Source organism: Choristoneura fumiferana, chromosome 12, assembly GCF_025370935.1.
Source record: "Choristoneura fumiferana chromosome 12, NRCan_CFum_1, whole genome shotgun sequence".
NCBI lineage: Eukaryota > Metazoa > Arthropoda > Insecta > Lepidoptera > Tortricidae > Choristoneura > Choristoneura fumiferana.
The window spans coordinates 19,943,564-19,964,679 of record NC_133483.1 but is presented as its reverse complement, the minus strand read 5'-3'; the positions used below and the strand labels follow the sequence as shown (position 1 = coordinate 19,964,679).

Genomic DNA, 21,116 nt, shown 5'->3' with positions numbered 1-21,116 from the left:
GGTAAACAAGTGTAACCCCAATAAATATTTAAAATATATTTTTTTAATATTTAAAATTTTCTAAAATGTATAATATCAGACTTATTTATAATTAAAATAATGCCTAATTCTGCCTAGTCGATTTCACCACATTTTTCACGATAAATCAATAAAGTATGCTATGTTTTTGTTGCACGATTAGCAAAATTCATGAATATCACTATGTATAAATATTTCACACAATCGTTATCCATATTTAATACTACAATAAACTTTAACTCCTGCATTATACAAAATGTGTTTAAAATTCAAATACGAAAAAAAAACTGTTTATATTTCACCACTACTTAAACTGCAGAAATCGAATGTGAATCGAATAGTATGTATCTATACTAGATGATTAGTCGATTCCGTTCCGTTTTAATTTCAGTCATAAAATCGCGTCACTGGCTGACGTCAGTTTTCCAAGAAATGTGGCCAGCTCCTGTGAATTTCAATGACGTGGGACTTTTACCATTAGGTTGTTACTTATTTTTACATTTTATTTGTTGTGATAAATTTCAGCATTAACAACAATATATACATTAAAATCGCCAGATAAACAAAATTCCTAGGATTCGTGAATCGCCATTTCATGAATTCTAGCATCATATGTAAACTGGTTAGATTTATGATTTAGATCATGAAATTCCTAGATATCATGAAGCGCAGTACATTATGTTATAAGTTATCATGAATTTCCTAATTCATGCGATCGTTCACTTCGCCGGCTGCGACGTCACTCGTTCGGCTCGTGCGTCGTTCACATTATTAAACTAAGTGTCGTCGTATAATCATATAATAACAACAGTGATACTTATCACAAAATACTAACCTAAATACGCAACGTCCAATGGTTTTTATATTGACAAATTTTGATTCACATAAAAAGAACGTGATGTTCAAAGCTTCTTTGCATTATTTGATTCAATCACTAGTTTCGGTTAGAATCATTTTGTTGCGACTTTTTCATAAACAAATCTTCACGCTTGATTTAAACTATTTAGATGTGCATAGAGCTTATAATGCGTTGCTAATCGATCTCCGTATTATTTCAGCATTATATTATTACATATCATGATTTTAATATGTATTAATTATTAATCATATATATTAATTAAAGTTATACATGAAATAGACAATCTTTTGAATAAATATAATGACTTAATTTTATATCTCAGCTATTATCTTTAGTAATGGTTGGGAAATTACTTTTAATACACTGGCAACACTACATTTCAAAATGGTGGCTTTTAAATGACAGCTAGCCAACCAGACAGCGCATTGCGCAAAGCAGTGGAGTTGAGTGTGCATGATACACGGTTAAACATGTTAAAAATTTTTTCTGAAATTTTAGTTTTATGTTGCATTCGGTGCCCCAATCGTTCTATAAGAACTGATATATTGAACTTTTCCCCGTCTTGATTAAGTGGGATAGTTAGTAAATTATTTAGTGAATATTATTTAGTATTATTTTAAGTCCGACAACAGCTTTGTGTAACTACCACACCATGCCGAAAGGAAAGAAAAAAGGAAAATACGGTAAGTTTTTGGCTTTGTTTTCTTGTGTGTGATGAAGCTTTTGGCTTCAGATAGTGTAATATGTAGGAATTTGCTCAAGAATGAGATCACGCGGTGACCTTGTGTTCGCGTAGTTTGCGCGCGACATTTACGTCCACGTACTTCACCTCGGCCGTAAACGAACACCTCGGGCTTTCCGTGAGCCCTGGTAACATATGTCGGGCTGCATGGGGCTTGGTGCCAGCAAATACCACTTATTTCGCAAGCAACTAGCCGAGCTTGGCGCTAGAATTACTTTCACGATTTCATAACATGATCCAATCTACTGTTTTTGTTCACACATTCATTGTGATCAGATCAAAATAGCAGTACATATCTACAGCCCATCTGAGAAAATAATTACTTTTTCTAGTATTTCTTGTCATGCAATATGTTTGACCTTGTGATCTAAAGAAATAAATTATGTAATTAGACAAGAGTGCTGGACGCATGCAACGTAACTTCCCCACAGTGGAAAATCACTGTTTATGAAAGAACTTCTTGGAACTGAGATAAGCTACACCATATCTGTAACATTAACCTAGAAACATTTGAGTTATATTACAACATGTCTTTCACAACACATACATTTAATTACCCTTAAATGGTCATAACATACCACCATATGTAATACTATCCAGCTCTCTTAGCTTAGCTGTTTATTTTTGTTCCTTCTGACATTGCAAATAAGCACTAATTTTAATGTAAACATTCTACCCAGAAAAGGTGACCACATGCTTTTGATAACAAAATGTCCAATGTTTTTGTTCCTGCTTAGAAAGCAAGACAGATGTCCTTTTGTTCCCAAACAAACAAAAGGAACAAAATGGTGTCTACCTGGCTCTCTAGACAATGCATCTGTAACTTTGCTATCACTATAAGTACCTATAACGAAATGAGGAAAAGCATTTTGTTTGTCATCACAACACTAAACAAAGATTGCACAACATAATGCAATACAACAAATAAATATTTGCTTACAAATCATAGGACAAGTGCTTTTACTACACATGCTTCACTTTTAATCTACCTAATATGGTTAAAAACAATGTACTTGGAACCTATCTTGCATTCCAATGCTTTTATTATTTGAAATAAAAAACACTATACCTACTAAAGTATTGCCCAAGCCCTCTCATTCTGAAGGGAGGCCTGTGCCCTGCATAGGCTGGGATGATGATGTCTACAGTATTAAACTACAAATTATTGTTTAAAACTGTTCAATAAAAATACCTGCAGATGCAGCCTTTTGCAAAATTTGTTTTTCTTTTTAGTGAGATATCAGACATTTAATAGTTACAATAACAATTTTGTAGTCTCATAAAATGCAAAACCAGTGGTTACTGGTTACTAATTTTTGAGTAAAACAATTAATAAATATATTATTTGAGAAACTACTAATTTTAGACTAAATGCCAGGCATGTTTTCTGTCTGAATTTACCAAATTGATCTTTGTTGTTTGGCTGTGGTTGTACTTAGATAAGTCAAACTAACAACATATATGTCTAAGAGACATGCAATAAGCGGATTTTAATTTAATTACTGGTGTCCATACATTAATACAAACATATACCAGTAGTTCAATACAATCTCTGAAGTTTCTTTAAAACAATCCAGAATTTCACACAGTGGTTGTTAAAATGTATTTTACTATAAGTTCCATTTTTACTATAAAATATGTTTGTGCTGTATGACCTAAAACAACAAAATTCAGATACCATCTGACACCAGTATCATGTCATATACAATGCTTTTACAATGAACCCTGTGACTTGCATTTGAAAAAATAAATATTTTTGGACATGCATCCATAGGGATCAATGAAAAATTACTTTTAAAGTAAAATTGTATAACAAGAATGTATGATACCTACTGTGACAATGCAGCAGTAATTATGAACTGTTACTGCACTGTAGCACTGCCAGCCAACTTCAACAAGGCCATTTTATATTGATTTTTTTGCCCTCAACTTGAATTCTTGGCTTGTAGAAAGTGTTGTGTTTTACTGTTATTAGGTGTTACAAGTTTAAACTGAATGTTTTCTTTCTCATATTGTAATAATGATGATTGGTTTAATATGAAAATTATTCCAAAACATGAAGTCACTTTCTGGTTCAAAGTTCAGTTTAAATATGTACAGATTTAATTATGAAGCTAGAATTTAAGCCCTTTCCCAAATATTTTGACATTCTTATTTGTGAAATATTGGGGGTTGAAAGTTTTTAAATTCTTGTAGCAGCTAAATATACTAAGTTAGTCCATAATAAGACTTTGGTATGCGGGGCTATAAAATGTTGGAACAGAGTAGAACATATTGTACACTCCCTTATAGACGGAGAGCGGACTGCAAAATTTCTATGGGGTGAGCTGGAATTTGCCTATATTTTAGTGTTTATTGTTTAAACTATGAAACTAAACGACAGATTATCATTATTTAACTAAAATTGATCACCAGAACATTTTTTAGCTATAAAATCAACTTGCCACATAAGAAAATATTTTTTATGGAAGTTTGAACTTCAATTTTGTCCCTACTCACCCTGTTTTACGGTACTCAACTCAAAATGTATTTCATGTTTTGGTCACAATGCGAAGGGGTGATGAGAGCCTAGAGAAGCTGATCGTAGTTGGGAATACAAATGGTAAACGAGCCCGGGCTCGGATCTGCCCCGGGGCAGATCTCCTACCAAATGGACCGATCAAATTAGGGACTCCAAGTCCACAAGGCTTAGCAACAGAAGCCGATGGAAACAAATATAATCCTATCCAAATGTAGACCGCCCGTTGATGACCATGATCCTCAGTCATGAGGGAACAACTAGAATGGAATGGTAATTGGTGGTTATTCAAGCATTTCAACCGTCTCATTTTTCTAAACACTTCTGTAAAAATGGCCGAGTATTCTGATACAGTTTTTTAGTTATCTGATAGAAATACTACAGGAACTCTAACAAATAATTGAAGAGACATCAATATCTACAGCCAATTCGTAAAAATTGTGACCAGATAAATGAGGCAGTTAAACGCTTGAATAATCGTCCTTTAGTCAAATGCTGTGATCTTTCCATGTTCAAAATTTATCCAAATTTAGCAATCATCATATCAGCCATAGGATGTCCACTGCTGGACGGACATAGGGCTCCCCCGGGCACGTATCCGAAAATTGAAATATCTATAAGTAGTTAAAATATCGAACCTAACCTAACCTACTTTTGATATTCTGACTTTTGATATATTAATTTTAGATATTCAGATACGTCTCCCCAACCGTCATGCTATACCAGTCATAAAACAAACTTTAACAATTGCCATTCTGTTTCCAGAGCACAAGAGGACAGAGCAGGGCTACTCCTCAGAAGAGGATGCCGGAATCGACATGACCATCGATAATATGTCCGAGACTTCGGGACAGTCAGACCTCAAGAGCATCCATGACGAAGCAGGTGAGATCATGGAAACTACTAAGACTGTGACATTACAACATTTTGAAAATGCATTTCCACCCAATAACTATACACGTGAATACATAACTGCTTTCCATTGACCTTATGAAATTTGGCAATACCTCTCAACATAATGTGTAGAAGGAAGTGTGAAAATCGCTGAACCGAAAAATACCACCTGAACCACTGATATACATATAGTTTTTTTTTTTTTCATTATTAACCTCATAAGTCTTCATTATAAATAAACATTAAGAATAACTGAGATATATTTTGTGGTGTTACCTTTAATGAGTTCCTGATATTTCCCGAGCTGCATCGTAATATCGGAAACTCATAAGGTAATCACGGTCTCCTAGCAAATATGCCAGTCTAATGAAATTAACTGTGAATCATTAAAAACTCTTTTAGTAAGAATAACTATTGAAGATACTCTACAAAGCACAATGAAAGGTAAATTTGAATAATTCGATTTAAATATGTTGAAATAATGTCCAAAATAATCAAACTGGTGTTGCACCTGTCGTCTAGGTCAAGCAAGGGCATAAATATTAAATATACTTAGGTATACATCGACCTTATGATTGATGGCATAAAGGTGAAAGATATTTTTCACACCTCTCCTTCAGAAAAGTAACTTTTCTTCCCTGACGAGAGGGAGCAAAGTGCAACTTTTCTCTTCAAGGCTTTTCTAAGTATTTTATAGAAAATGCCATTTTTTAAACTTGATAATTGGAAAGCCACGTCATTTTCTGTGCTGGTTATTCTTTAATAATATTTAGAATGTTTGTTTTTTTCAAGTTTCTTAATGCTCGGTGCGAAAAGTTGTATGAGCGACTCGGGAGCAAAATTATTTTCATCTTGGGCGTTAACACTTGAATCCCTCATTACGCTCAGGATTCTACTTTAGAATCCCTCGCTACGCTCAGGATTCTATTGTAGAATCCTTCGCTACATTCTGGATTCAATGTACGCCCTCGCCGTAAATACACCATTTTGCTCCCTTGTGACACAAATGACTATTTCATGTCTTGTTAACGTATATGTTCGTATGTTACGGTATTTATGATGACCTTGAATATATAGTCTTTTGTATAAAACTAAACAATAAATCAAAATAGCTATTCACACACAATCAATCATAGCCCAATGACGTCATCAAGGCGACATCTAAATTAAAAAGCCATTATCAAACCCATAACTTTGCAGAACGAACGAACGCCAAAGCAAACAATAGTAGATTGTACAACAAGAGCATAAAACGAGCCATTTTACCCGAGGCGTTCATATAGCCACCGGACCCGGAACGGCGAGGGTGGATACACACGTCGAGGGGAAAATGGGTTTAATGCTCGAGTTTTACACTGCTTTTCACTTTGATGGCGAGGAAATGAAATAGCAACAGTGGTAACAATAATTGTTCACTTATACTATGTACCTTTTATTGTTCATGCATTACTATATATAGGTATGTTCATAAGTTTTTAGTTTATTGATTTATTTTGATTAATTTGATTGATTTTTAGTTTTATATAAAAAAAAAATATTCAAAAAATATGCAGAAACTTCTTTGTTTGTGGCTGTTTACACCTGATTAACTTGGACTTAGACGAAGATTAATTATGCACTAGAGCATAAAAAGTAATTTTATTTGTCTGCAGATAACTTGCGAACTTTATTAGCATGAGAAGTGAAAAATAATTTGTATTTGTTCAGCTGTTGCAATTTAATGAATGTTAAGTGATGACTCCACCGTATTTGTTCAGCTGTAACGTTTTAACCAAGACATGACTAAATTTTCCATTAAGTTTTAGTATCACACATCCTGTGTCTGTTGTATGAACTTTGACATTCTGCTGGACTGTTGTATCTGGTGAATTTTAGAAAATTGGTACAACTCGATGCCAATTGTTAGTTTTAATTATTCTGTAATATATAAGGATGACGTGGGAGGTCAATAAGTCGATAGCTGTAGTTGTGCGTAAAGGAGAGCCTCTTTAATAACTCAAACCTAGATTATATACATTATGATTGTCGCTGATACAAGCAATATGCGTTTATGTAGCAGTCAACTAAACACTGAAAGTGGCTAATTGCCATACTACAACTCGCTCTTTAAACAATGATTATGTTAAAATATGGTTTGTAATAGTAATAGCAGTGTATTGTTATGTTTATAACAATGGAGCACACCAAACTTACTAGCATTATTTATTAGTCCTAGTAAAAAACATAATTGAGGAAGTTGAATCACAATGTTTTGTGGGAGTTATATATAACATGTTTGGTTGCTTTATATATGGATAGGCATCTATTCTTGTAAAAAATAATATGACTGATTGACTGACCGAATAAAATAGACAATGCACAGCCTAAACCAGGCAAAGAAGCTAAACTTATAGGACAATTTGATGATGATATGATGTACCTAACTTACAAAAAGTACCTACCTACCTGTTACTTTTAAATAAGTTTTTGTATGTTTAATAAGCGTTATTTGCTCACTGTGCTTGCATTGTCATCCAAACTACATATCCGTGAGAAGTAGATCAAATTTAACTCCCAAGGTTTGATTACACAGACAAACAAACAGACACATAGACAGGTGAAACTGAATAAAAATTGTAAAATGCCGCACTAAGAGCCAAACATATCTACCTACCTATGGCATGCTATGGCGACTGGATGGATAGATAATACAGAGTAATAAAATTCGTGTCATTAATGCCATATTGATGTATCTCCACTTTTAAAATGTTCTAGTCATCATTGCAATTGAGCACTTGCGATAAGAATTGTCCGATCCACTTAGTAAACATACAATATACAAGCGCTCAAATGCACAACCCCTTCCCCCACCATTCCATCCTGGTTGGAAAATACAGCAGCAATATAAAAAAAACTAGATGACGCTATTGACTCATCCTAATTTAAATTCTATTACTTAGTTCCTAGGTGATAAAATTGCTGATATGTGATAACATCTCCAACATGACCAAATTTATAATCTTCTCATAATTCATAATCAGCAAGATAGCAGCTAGATAAGCTACGTCAGCGCAAGGTTAATAAAACGATAAACTAATTCATAAGGTTAAGGCTAATGCGGCCTTGTAAATATTTCAGTTTGACGTCATACAAAGTTAATAAAAATTGTTCCTTTGGATGAGCTGTTACAGAGCGGAGCTCAAAATGATCTACACACAACTCTATTGCCAGGGTAATAAGATTGTATTTAGATCATTTGGAGCACCACAACTGCTCATCTAGTTCTGCTGTTGATTGTCCATATTTTTGCACTCGACTGTACTTACATCGATGGTGACTATATTAACAGAGTCTGATCTACAATTTGGCCATTTTGGGATTATTACGTCATAGTCAATATAAAACAGTATATTTGACTTTGGCACAATAATTGCAGATCAGACTTAATAGTCACCGTCGAATCACTACACCAGCTATTCTTAAAGTATGCTCTGCGAAGCCCGAAGCTCCTTAAAGTATTGACCATCGTTAAATTAAATACTTATGGTGTACCGTAAGGTTGCAGAGTAAAACCTCGTGTATTACCGACATTCAGTCATTAGGTTAGGTATCTAAGTAATAGTAATTAACAAAGAACTTGAACCATAGAGAATTCTTGACGAATAATTCGTGATATACCTATATTTTGCTTACATAAGCGTTTAGAGCATTAGAGGTGTTAATAATGCTAATCAGATCATTTAACATTGTGGTTCTGTGTACTGAAGAAATATATATAATTGTAAATACATGCTAGTTCCAATTGTTCTTACTATTATTCCTTTGGACGCTAATGAAAGATATATTTGGCCTTTACTTCCACTCGCGTGAACCATATAAGCAGATGAATGGAAAATCCGGGATTTTCTAGTCCCATGGAAATATGTCGTATTTTTTTTGTGTTTACGCTGTAATTTTTAGTTACGTTTTTAGGCATGGTGATTGAGATTTTGCAAGAAAAAAAGAATAGTGGGATTTCGTCGTATCGAATTAAATCCAAGCTAAATTACATTTTCAGCACCAATAATCTCACATGTGCGTAAATATCTGATACGACTCTATTTCTAGTCTCGGTAGGATGTGTCAGATATTTTTGCACACTCCGCTGTGGCAAACATTGCAGGTGACTCCATAACTTGTAGTGCTTGTTTCTCTCCAATCTCCAACTTCCTTGCCATTTTTGTCGAATAAACTTATCTATCCATCCACAGATGCAGAAATCCAAGAGAAATTCGAAGAGAAAGTTATGGAGACGATCGACGGCCTAGGTGCTCGTGCGAACGCCGCCCGCGCCGCCGCCCTGGTATCTCTTCGTGCGGCGCTCCAGAGACGGTACCTCGCGCCGCTGCTGGCCAATCATCGCGCCACCCTGGCTGACCACGTCACAAAGGCCGTCAGGCGAGGACGGGATGCTGAGAGGAGAGCTGCAGCCGCCTTGGCGCCTTTGCTGGCTTTGCAGGTTGGTGGCTATAGGAATGGATTAGTTTTAAAGGAGAAAAGTCTCGTAAAATATTTGGGTATGACTTGTTTGGATCTACTGGTGTGTATTTGCATCACCATCAGTCGGAAAACCTCCTCTGTTGAACAAAGGCTTACCCTTAGAACACTATAATGAACGATAACCTACTTATATTCACCGGTTGCCCGCGATTCTCGCGATTTCGTCAGTCCAGAAAGCCATCATCATCATGATCTGCTTATAGCAGTCCACTCCACTGTAATTTTTCTTACTTACCGGGCGCAGTGACCTTAAGTGTGTCTTGCCCTCCAAAACCAGATTACGCCATGCTTTATCAGGCATCTTAGGCCAATTCTTGCTAGCCTTTGTTCCCGAAATCCAAAAGGACTCTTTGGACCTCGTCCCTCCAGCGGTCCCTGGGACGACCAACCGGCCTACGTCCACGTCATAAAATCTGAGGAAATAACTGTCCACTAAACTTGTTAATACCTTTGCAGATCGGCGAAGAGGGCACAGAAGACTTCGTCCGCGAAGTTCGTCCCGCGCTGTCTGCAGCTTGCGTCGACAAGACCGCCTCGCTCGAGACACGCACAGAGGTATTTGCCTAAGACATTTACTTAATTTTAATAGCACGTAGCCGGGCTAGGTCTTGCTTCGAAGTGCACCAGCGCCAATATCTGACACAACTAAGCGTGCATCAATATCTGATACGATTCTATTTCTTGGGCCGATCGGAGCTGAGATCATTTTTTGTCAAAATACGTCCAGGTATTTCATTTTTTTTTAACGCATTTAGCATTTTTTCAATTGAGTAAATAAAAAATAATCTGGCTTTCGGGGCTAAAGTATTGCGTTTTTTACCACGATTTCTTATTATTAATTAATGTTTTAACTGTATCCGTTCATTTCGCAATAACGTTTGCACCTGTTTCATTTGCAATATTGTATTAGTGAACCGTTTTAACTTCCCAATATTCTTAAACACATGAGTAGTTTTTTTATCAGTAGAGCACAAAGGGACAGGATCCTTCGGGTTCCTCATCCCGTTGCAGCCAGTCCCTCTGAACATGTTGAAACATTTTTCCAGTGTTGCCTGTCTCTGTCCGTCATATGCTACCTGTTGGAGATGACTCTCTGAAATCCTAGAAGTCATGAAAATGTACGAGACCATTTTCAGTGGGAGCTATCTCAAGGTATGTTCATAATCCATACTAATATTATAAATGCGAAAATGTGTGCGTGTGTTTGGTTGTCTTTCACGTCGAAACGGATCGACGTGATTTTTGGCATAGAGATAGTTTATGGGCAGAGAGTGAAAAGGGTACTTTTATACCGAAAAATGCACAGTTCCCGAGGGATCAGCGCGCGATAACCGAATACCACGCGGGGGCAGCCGCGGGCAAAAGCTAGTCTAAGCATATTAGGTAGAAGCGGCAGTAGAAACAGCGAATTATATGGTAGCAGGTGGTGCTTGTGGGATAAAAATCTTGTCAGCCTGGTGGCTTGATCTGTGGGCTCTCAAGCAGAGGATCGCGGGTTGAAATCTGGCTCGCGTCTATGAGTTTTTCAAAATTTGTGTGAAATTACATTTGAAATATACAATGAGCTTTGCGGTAATCGCGAAAATGCATGTTTCAATTGAAGTAATTTGGTAACTACGTCTATAGAATGTGCCCTGCAGTGGAAGTGTTTCAGTGGCCATCGATCGCTACTATTAGTCCAGAATCTGATATAAATATGAACTATGCTGTTTCATTTAAGATTTCAAGAAGTAGGTATGTTATTGGTAGATCGCACACGGTTTCGTCAGTAAACAGTAGATCTTGGGTTTAATCAAGTTGGCCACCTTTGTTATAAGCCGACATGATGATAATTTTTTATTTGGTTTCCAGGGCGACGGTTCAGTGAAGGTGTCGGGCGCGGCGGTGGAGGAGGGCGCGCTGCACGCGGCGGCGCTGGACGGCTGGTCGCTGCTGCTGTCGCTGCCGCGGCGGAGCACGCGGCCCAGCTGCTGCGGGCGCAGCCGCCCGGCGTGCCCAGGCTCGCTGACCTGCTGAGCGCCTGCAGCCTGGAGGTACCTACAACACACTGAACAGCTGGACGGCTGGTCGCTGCTGCTGTCGCTGCCGGCGGCGGAGCACGCGGCCCAGCTGCTGCGGGCGCAGCCGCCGGCGTGCCCAGGCTCGCTGACCTGCTGAGCGCCTGCAGCCTGGAGGTACCTACAACACACTGAACAGCTGGACGGCTGGTCGCTGCTGCTGTCGCTGCCGGCGGCGGAGCACGCGGCCCAGCTGCTGCGGGCGCAGCCGCCCGGCGTGCCCAGGCTCGCTGACCTGCTGAGCGCCTGCAGCCTGGAGGTACCTACAACACACTGAACAGCTGGACGGCTGGTCGCTGCTGCTGTCGCTGCCGCGGCGGAGCACGCGGCCCAGCTGCTGCGGGCGCAGCCGCCCGGCGTGCCCAGGCTCGCTGACCTGCTGAGCGCCTGCAGCCTGGAGGTACCTACAACACACTGAACAGCTGGACGGCTGGTCGCTGCTGCTGTCGCTGCCGGCGGCGGAGCACGCGGCCCAGCTGCTGCGGGCGCAGCCGCCCGGCGTGCCCAGGCTCGCTGACCTGCTGAGCGCCTGCAGCCTGGAGGTACCTACAACACACTGAACAGCTGGACGGCTGGTCGCTGCTGCTGTCGCTGCCGGCGGCGGAGCACGCGGCCCAGCTGCTGCGGGCGCAGCCGCCCGGCGTGCCCAGGCTCGCTGACCTGCTGAGCGCCTGCAGCCTGGAGGTACCTACAACACACTGAACAGCTGGACGGCTGGTCGCTGCTGCTGTCGCTGCCGGCGGCGGAGCACGCGGCCCAGCTGCTGCGGGCGCAGCCGCCCGGCGTGCCCAGGCTCGCTGACCTGCTGAGCGCCTGCAGCCTGGAGGTACCTACAACACACTGAACAGCTGGACGGCTGGTCGCTGCTGCTGTCGCTGCCGGCGGCGGAGCACGCGGCCCAGCTGCTGCGGGCGCAGCCGCCCGGCGTGCCCAGGCTCGCTGACCTGCTGAGCGCCTGCAGCCTGGAGGTACCTACAACACACTGAACAGCTGGACGGCTGGTCGCTGCTGCTGTCGCTGCCGGCGGCGGAGCACGCGGCCCAGCTGCTGCGGGCGCAGCCGCCCGGCGTGCCCAGGCTCGCTGACCTGCTGAGCGCCTGCAGCCTGGAGGTACCTACAACACACTGAACAGCTGGACGGCTGGTCGCTGCTGCTGTCGCTGCCGGCGGCGGAGCACGCGGCCCAGCTGCTGCGGGCGCAGCCGCCCGGCGTGCCCAGGCTCGCTGACCTGCTGAGCGCCTGCAGCCTGGAGGTACCTACAACACACTGAACAGCTGGACGGCTGGTCGCTGCTGCTGTCGCTGCCGGCGGCGGAGCACGCGGCCCAGCTGCTGCGGGCGCAGCCGCCCGGCGTGCCCAGGCTCGCTGACCTGCTGAGCGCCTGCAGCCTGGAGGTACCTACAACACACTGAACAGCTGGACGGCTGGTCGCTGCTGCTGTCGCTGCCGGCGGCGGAGCACGCGGCCCAGCTGCTGCGGGCGCAGCCGCCCGGCGTGCCCAGGCTCGCTGACCTGCTGAGCGCCTGCAGCCTGGAGGTACCTACAACACACTGAACAGCTGGACGGCTGGTCGCTGCTGCTGTCGCTGCCGGCGGCGGAGCACGCGGCCCAGCTGCTGCGGGCGCAGCCGCCCGGCGTGCCCAGGCTCGCTGACCTGCTGAGCGCCTGCAGCCTGGAGGTACCTACAACACACTGAACAGCTGGACGGCTGGTCGCTGCTGCTGTCGCTGCCGGCGGCGGAGCACGCGGCCCAGCTGCTGCGGGCGCAGCCGCCCGGCGTGCCCAGGCTCGCTGACCTGCTGAGCGCCTGCAGCCTGGAGGTACCTACAACACACTGAACAGCTGGACGGCTGGTCGCTGCTGCTGTCGCTGCCGGCGGCGGAGCACGCGGCCCAGCTGCTGCGGGCGCAGCCGCCCGGCGTGCCCAGGCTCGCTGACCTGCTGAGCGCCTGCAGCCTGGAGGTACCTACAACACACTGAACAGCTGGACGGCTGGTCGCTGCTGCTGTCGCTGCCGGCGGCGGAGCACGCGGCCCAGCTGCTGCGGGCGCAGCCGCCCGGCGTGCCCAGGCTCGCTGACCTGCTGAGCGCCTGCAGCCTGGAGGTACCTACAACACACTGAACAGCTGGACGGCTGGTCGCTGCTGCTGTCGCTGCCGGCGGCGGAGCACGCGGCCCAGCTGCTGCGGGCGCAGCCGCCCGGCGTGCCCAGGCTCGCTGACCTGCTGAGCGCCTGCAGCCTGGAGGTACCTACAACACACTGAACAGCTGGACGGCTGGTCGCTGCTGCTGTCGCTGCCGGCGGCGGAGCACGCGGCCCAGCTGCTGCGGGCGCAGCCGCCCGGCGTGCCCAGGCTCGCTGACCTGCTGAGCGCCTGCAGCCTGGAGGTACCTACAACACACTGAACAGCTGGACGGCTGGTCGCTGCTGCTGTCGCTGCCGGCGGCGGAGCACGCGGCCCAGCTGCTGCGGGCGCAGCCGCCCGGCGTGCCAGGCTCGCTGACCTGCTGAGCGCCTGCAGCCTGGAGGTACCTACAACACACTGAACAGCTGGACGGCTGGTCGCTGCTGCTGTCGCTGCCGGCGGCGGAGCACGCGGCCCAGCTGCTGCGGGCGCAGCCGCCCGGCGTGCCCAGGCTCGCTGACCTGCTGAGCGCCTGCAGCCTGGAGGTACCTACAACACACTGAACAGCTGGACGGCTGGTCGCTGCTGCTGTCGCTGCCGGCGGCGGAGCACGCGGCCCAGCTGCTGCGGGCGCAGCCGCCCGGCGTGCCCAGGCTCGCTGACCTGCTGAGCGCCTGCAGCCTGGAGGTACCTACAACACACTGAACAGCTGGACGGCTGGTCGCTGCTGCTGTCGCTGCCGGCGGCGGAGCACGCGGCCCAGCTGCTGCGGGCGCAGCCGCCCGGCGTGCCCAGGCTCGCTGACCTGCTGAGCGCCTGCAGCCTGGAGGTACCTACAACACACTGAACAGCTGGACGGCTGGTCGCTGCTGCTGTCGCTGCCGGCGGCGGAGCACGCGGCCCAGCTGCTGCGGGCGCAGCCGCCCGGCGTGCCCAGGCTCGCTGACCTGCTGAGCGCCTGCAGCCTGGAGGTACCTACAACACACTGAACAGCTGGACGGCTGGTCGCTGCTGCTGTCGCTGCCGGCGGCGGAGCACGCGGCCCAGCTGCTGCGGGCGCAGCCGCCCGGCGTGCCCAGGCTCGCTGACCTGCTGAGCGCCTGCAGCCTGGAGGTACCTACAACACACTGAACAGCTGGACGGCTGGTCGCTGCTGCTGTCGCTGCCGGCGGCGGAGCACGCGGCCCAGCTGCTGCGGGCGCAGCCGCCCGGCGTGCCCAGGCTCGCTGACCTGCTGAGCGCCTGCAGCCTGGAGGTACCTACAACACACTGAACAGCTGGACGGCTGGTCGCTGCTGCTGTCGCTGCCGGCGGCGGAGCACGCGGCCCAGCTGCTGCGGGCGCAGCCGCCCGGCGTGCCCAGGCTCGCTGACCTGCTGAGCGCCTGCAGCCTGGAGGTACCTACAACACACTGAACAGCTGGACGGCTGGTCGCTGCTGCTGTCGCTGCCGGCGGCGGAGCACGCGGCCCAGCTGCTGCGGGCGCAGCCGCCCGGCGTGCCCAGGCTCGCTGACCTGCTGAGCGCCTGCAGCCTGGAGGTACCTACAACACACTGAACAGCTGGACGGCTGGTCGCTGCTGCTGTCGCTGCCGGCGGCGGAGCACGCGGCCCAGCTGCTGCGCGCGCAGCCGCCCGGCGTGCCCAGGCTCGCTGACCTGCTGAGCGCCTGCAGCCTGGAGGTACCTACAACACACTGAACAGCTGGACGGCTGGTCGCTGCTGCTGTCGCTGCCGGCGGCGGAGCACGCGGCCCAGCTGCTGCGCGCGCAGCCGCCCGGCGTGCCCAGGCTCGCTGACCTGCTGAGCGCCTGCAGCCTGGAGGTACCTACAACACACTGAACAGCTGGACGGCTGGTCGCTGCTGCTGTCGCTGCCGGCGGCGGAGCACGCGGCCCAGCTGCTGCGGGCGCAGCCGCCTGGCGTGCCCAGGCTCGCTGACCTGCTGAGCGCCTGCAGCCTGGAGGTACCTACAACACACTGAACAGCTGGACGGCTGGTCGCTGCTGCTGTCGCTGCCGGCGGCGGAGCACGCGGCCCAGCTGCTGCGGGCGCAGCCGCCCGGCGTGCCCAGGCTCGCTGACCTGCTGAGCGCCTGCAGCCTGGAGGTACCTACAACACACTGAACAGCTGGACGGCTGGTCGCTGCTGCTGTCGCTGCCGGCGGCGGAGCACGCGGCCCAGCTGCTGCGGCGCAGCCGCCCGGCGTGCCCAGGCTCGCTGACCTGCTGAGCGCCTGGAGCGTGTTTTTTACACCATTTACAAGTCAAGAACGACTGTACAGATTTTACTTAACATATAGGCTACTTTTAACCTGACTACCCAAAAAAGGAGAGTAATGATTTTAGTGTATTTAATAAACTGCGGGTAGTCCGTTCACGCAATAACAACAACTGTCAAACCGATTGGTTTCAATCGTTCCAGATCATTCTCAATGACTACTAGGTACCACTGTCAAATGGATTCGTTTGATGTCTTCATATTATTTCGTTAATATAATCCTACATTAAAAGTTTGGCTAAAAATTAACACGACATTTATTGTCTGTTAGGCGGTACGAAGTTCCCCGGGTCAGCTAGTTTTAACTGAATCCCTGTCCAGGTCCGCATGGCGGCCGGCACGGCGCTGGCGATCGCGTTCGAGAGCATCGCGGAGACGGACGGCGACGAGTCGGCCTTCGTGGAGCAGCTGCTGCCGCGCCTGGACGAGCTGGCGCGAGACTCCAACAAGTTCCGCGCCAAGAAGGAGCGCAAGCTGCAGCGGGCCACCTTCCGGGACATACTCAAGTACTTCGAGGTTAGTACAATAGGCGCGGCGCAATAGTGGATTATTGTCGTGGCATAGAAGTAGGCAATTGCTGGCTTAGTATACTCGCAAGCTCGTCCGTTTAATTGGTATTCCAGCCGGGACTAATATAAAGTATTTTTCAAATATGGTGAAGGAAAAAACTACTTTTTCTGAAAATATAGTATAACGTTTAATTTTATTCCAATATTTTTTTTCTTAAAAAAAGTACAGGTATTTTGCCACCGAAAACACCACAAACTGTTTCAGACGATAAAAATAGTCCGGTGTTCCGACAAAATAACTGACACCAGCCGTTTGAGTTGGCTGTAGACTTGTACCAAGTTATTACCGTGGCCGTTTTAACTTTTTGAAAAATTTGAGACGACAATAATGGAATTTGTATGCGACATTGTTATCGAGTTCATCGAGCCTGCAATGTTTTTAACTTTTAAATTTTTCGCTGACCATAAACTGTACACTTCGCCTTCTGATATCTAAAGAATAATGTCAACTTTTACGGATATTTTTGAGAAAATTAATTGACTAATCGTTTTAGCAGTTATAAGTTTTGACCCATGACCATGGGTGGTAAGGTAACGTTGACTCATCACGCGACCCCTGTTGTAATAATTCCAGGACGACGAGGTCCCGTCCCTCCGCGTGCGCGTGGGCACCGAGTCAGTGGAGTGCGGCACGTGGTGGTCCCGCGCGGCGTACGGCGCGCTGGCGGCCACGCTGGGCGCGGGGCTGCAGGCGCTCGCGCCGCACTGCGCCGCCCTGCGCGCCGCCCTCGGCCTGGCCGACGTGCCCGCGCCCCAGCTGCCCGGCAAGAAGCTCAACAAGTTGCACCGGGTGAGTCGCACGCGGCACGCCATCATACTGGCCCTTTACTACGGAGCGCTAAATTCGAACTTCGTATATTATTTAATACGAGTGAGAGGGATGGTGAGATGCCTAGTTTGATTTTCGAATTTCATAGTAGCCCCCCAGTGTTTTTCAACGTGGGTCGAGAAGCCTCGATACCGTTGGAAATCACGAAGCATCGGTAATAAAGAAGAAAAAAAACTTTACTGCGACAGTAGTTTGTTTAAAAATTACATAAATATCAGAACACAGTCATATTTAACAGAACTCTAAACCTGAGTCTATTAATACTTGGTGGTTTTATTCTGAATAAATCTTTCTGCAAATATGTTCCGCCAAGTAAGACCAGAGCAGCCATGGGAATCATAGACAAGACATCCTTGTGCTGTGCGGTTGTGGTAATTAGTGGGTGTCCACCAATTTCTTGCTAATAATTTGGTTCACAAATGTTTTATTTGGCCAAATACATTTTATTCTGAAACCGTGTACAAGCCTTAGTTTAAAACTAGATGGAAAAATTGTATGAATTCTTCCATGCTGTTTATTATAATACTATCTCTCTTGTCCTCCAGCATCTGGCCAACAACGCAGCGGACAAGGCACGTACAGTCGCGCGCGGGAAGAACCGCGACAAGCGCTCGGCCGCCCTCGCCCTCTAAACCAACTTCACTCATCGACCACACTATGGCCGCTAAACGGAGCGGGGGGGGTGCTAAGGAACACTATCATAGCTAAACCGCGTTGGCTTGACCTGCGATCACTTTGAATTGACGCTTCGTACGCTAAGTACGCGAATCTTCGATGCGTTTGTCAATGCGCACCCCTCCTCAGACATTATAAAATTGTCTCATGTCTATAATAACTGGCGTGTGAATCGAATGTGATTGTTACTCAGAATTACCATTGTAAGTTATTTTACTCTTTACAATGATTTCATTTGTAACGCCCGCTGGGCTTAAATCTCCTTTGCTCTTCCATTTTTAATGTACACAGAACTTGATGCAGATTATTTGTCTATGTTGTGAAGAACGACCATTACTAGGTAACAGAACTAAAATGTTATCTTAGAATATAGAACAAGCCAAAAACTGTACGTGTATGTTATAAAAGCCTATTTATAGACAATCAGTAATTCAGCTAATAAATGCATCCTCTGTTAAGTACACGACAATTTGTCCATATCCTTCAACGTTTTGGTTGTCGCTACACTGTAAACTACCGAATTGCGAGTAGACCGAAGTGGAGGGTATTCGGCGCTCGTTTTTCACTATTTCTGGAGACACTTGTCATGGTACGAGGATATTGTAAGACTGTTTCTGTTTTATTCTATATTCTGAGAATTTTACATAGGAGACATGACATATTCTAGCAAGCATCAAAATGTGTCGGTTACAAAGAAAGTGGCTACTTCGTTCGTTTCTACTCTTACTATCTTTTTCTAAAATATGTTGGACACACACGCCAGCAAATGTGGTATTTAGCGATGCGTTTTTAGAACTGATTTGGAGACACAAGTTATATTATAGGTCGGATTGCTTTAGGTTACTTCGTTTAGATTGTAAAATGCTGTGATTTTATATTGTTGGTCACCACGGTTCGATGCTCGGCGAGTTGCGCTAGTTCTATTTTTATTTGCCAATCGACCGTGTTTGTTTTAAAGTTACTGTTGTATTTGTTGATATTGACAATGGTTTTGTCACGGTGTGAAAGAAGGCTCTTTCAAGTAAATCAGGATTGGTATTTTGTCCACTTGCAGATTTTAATCTCAAACTTTCCACAAAGTCTTACTATCACAGCTTTACATAATAACCGCAATATCAAACTTACTATTAATGTATTTTCATCTCAAATTCGAATCTTGAACTTGTAATTGTAGCTGCTAATTCAGAAGCAGTTTTAGGTTATACTATTGTTTAACGTTTATGATTTGTCAAAGTTTTGCAAGTGTTAGGTGTCTTGCCCGAAAGACGACTTACTTCTCTTAGATTTACTATACTTTTACCTAGCAGTCGTGTACTGCTAATAAATAATAATAAAATATGTTGTGCAGATTTAAATTAAACTGTTGACAGTAATATAATTTGTGTCGCAGTTTCTGAGAGATTAGAACGAGGGCAAAAGTCTCACTTAGGAGACGTCGACAAGTGTATTCTAATTTCTCATGCGCTGTACCTTTAGTTCCTCCTGTTTGAAGTCGATATGAGTTGTTGTTTTTTTAGGTTCCAGCTAAAAAAAAAACGGTCAGTTTTCAGTCGCTAGCAAGGGCGGAGCAGGGCCCCACGCCCCGGTCGTTTCTTGCTGTTTGCTTATGATAACTATCTGACGATAGTTTCAGAAAACTAAATAAAGAACGAGTCACGCAAAAATAAAAGAATTTGACTAACAACATCTTTGAAGCTTACAAAGAAATTGCAAAGCAAGCGAGATGTGTCCACACCGTCACGCGTCGCTAAACTCTACTTTCCCTTCATAGTAAACGGAATTTTAACTTTCAATGCAGTAGGCTCGAGTCTAAGGCTACGTACGTCCTGTGCGGATAGACGCGCGGTTTTAGCGCACCGTCTCTTTCTCATGCGATACTGTAAAGAGGGATGGCATGCTAGATTCAAGCGGCTAATCCTTGTACTAATGTCACATTTGAAAACGACCGGAGTCGGGTAACCCTCTGTCCGCGTAGAACCAAAGAAATGTTCATTTCGAAGTTATATTTAGAATATTTAAATCGTTGGAACCTACCCTAGTGCTCTGTATCTTTCGTCATATCACATTTATACCGGCATTTTACTACCACGTCGACATATTATTTATTATTATTTTAGGATTTTATTGTCTATTGTATACTTTTCTCTTAATCATACGTTAGATTTAGAAAGACTCGATGAAATTAAAAAAAAAGTTATTAAAATAATTTCACATTAGGTGAAACGTTTTCGTATTTCATGTCATTTTGTATTATAGTTGCATTGCTTACTCCTTGACTTGAGTGATATACTGAAACAGCCCAACTGCCAATAAACCTTATACTTTAATTTTACAATATATTTTTATATTAATATTTGTTAGGATTATAATTTGTTGTTAACGGTATGTAACATAGCCCAATTTTAACTTTGCGTCGGTTATTGCTTTGGATCAGGGAATCAAGTTGCGGAGTAAGGTACATTTTATTTTAATGGTTGATAATGTAATTCATATTTACGACTTGTACTGCGCATGAGCAGATGCGCGAGTGATAAAATTTTAAATATTGTATAGTGCAGGTTAAAAGCGTCTTTGTAAATATTATTTTAATCGGAGTGTTTGGTGAAATAATATTTATACAGATCCAGACATGATTTTTATTGTGACTTCTTCCCATCCCCAATTTCCTATTCTCCCGATACGTCTCATCTTTGAATAAAACATACGCATCTTGAGAATCAAACCGGCACTAATCAAAATTTGTCTCCTCTCAGAAATGACATTAACATTCGAGCTGAAATAAGGTCTTCGTTTAGTGACGGTTTGATTGTAATTGGTCAATAGGGAATATTATTGCAATTTTCTGCCGTCAGAGAGCAGCACTAGCACAAACCGTTAACAGTTTTTTGATGTCCTTAGGATGCTATAATATAATATAATAATCATAATAAATCATTTCAATTATTTTTTATTTCCAAAAATAGCTCTATCGATGTAACTATCGTATTATTTTGTTACTAATAAATAAATATTGCCAAACGCTCTCTTCATAC

At 44.9% G+C, this 21,116-nt stretch overlaps 1 protein-coding gene across 1 annotated transcript; it reads left to right on the top strand.

Moving 5' to 3' along the window:
* The first annotated feature begins 1,345 nt into the window (after positions 1-1,345).
* Positions 1,346-20,710, top strand: LOC141433581 (interferon-related developmental regulator 2-like). Its single transcript, XM_074095685.1, is given in 11 exon segments — positions 1,346-1,560; positions 4,903-5,022; positions 9,261-9,508; positions 10,006-10,104; positions 10,596-10,636; positions 10,638-10,701; positions 11,401-11,491; positions 11,494-11,582; positions 16,333-16,527; positions 17,155-17,370; positions 17,955-20,710. Coding segments are annotated over 11 exon segments (1,281 nt in total). The 5' UTR covers positions 1,346-1,529; the 3' UTR covers positions 18,042-20,710.
* The last annotated feature ends 406 nt before the right edge of the window (positions 20,711-21,116 follow it).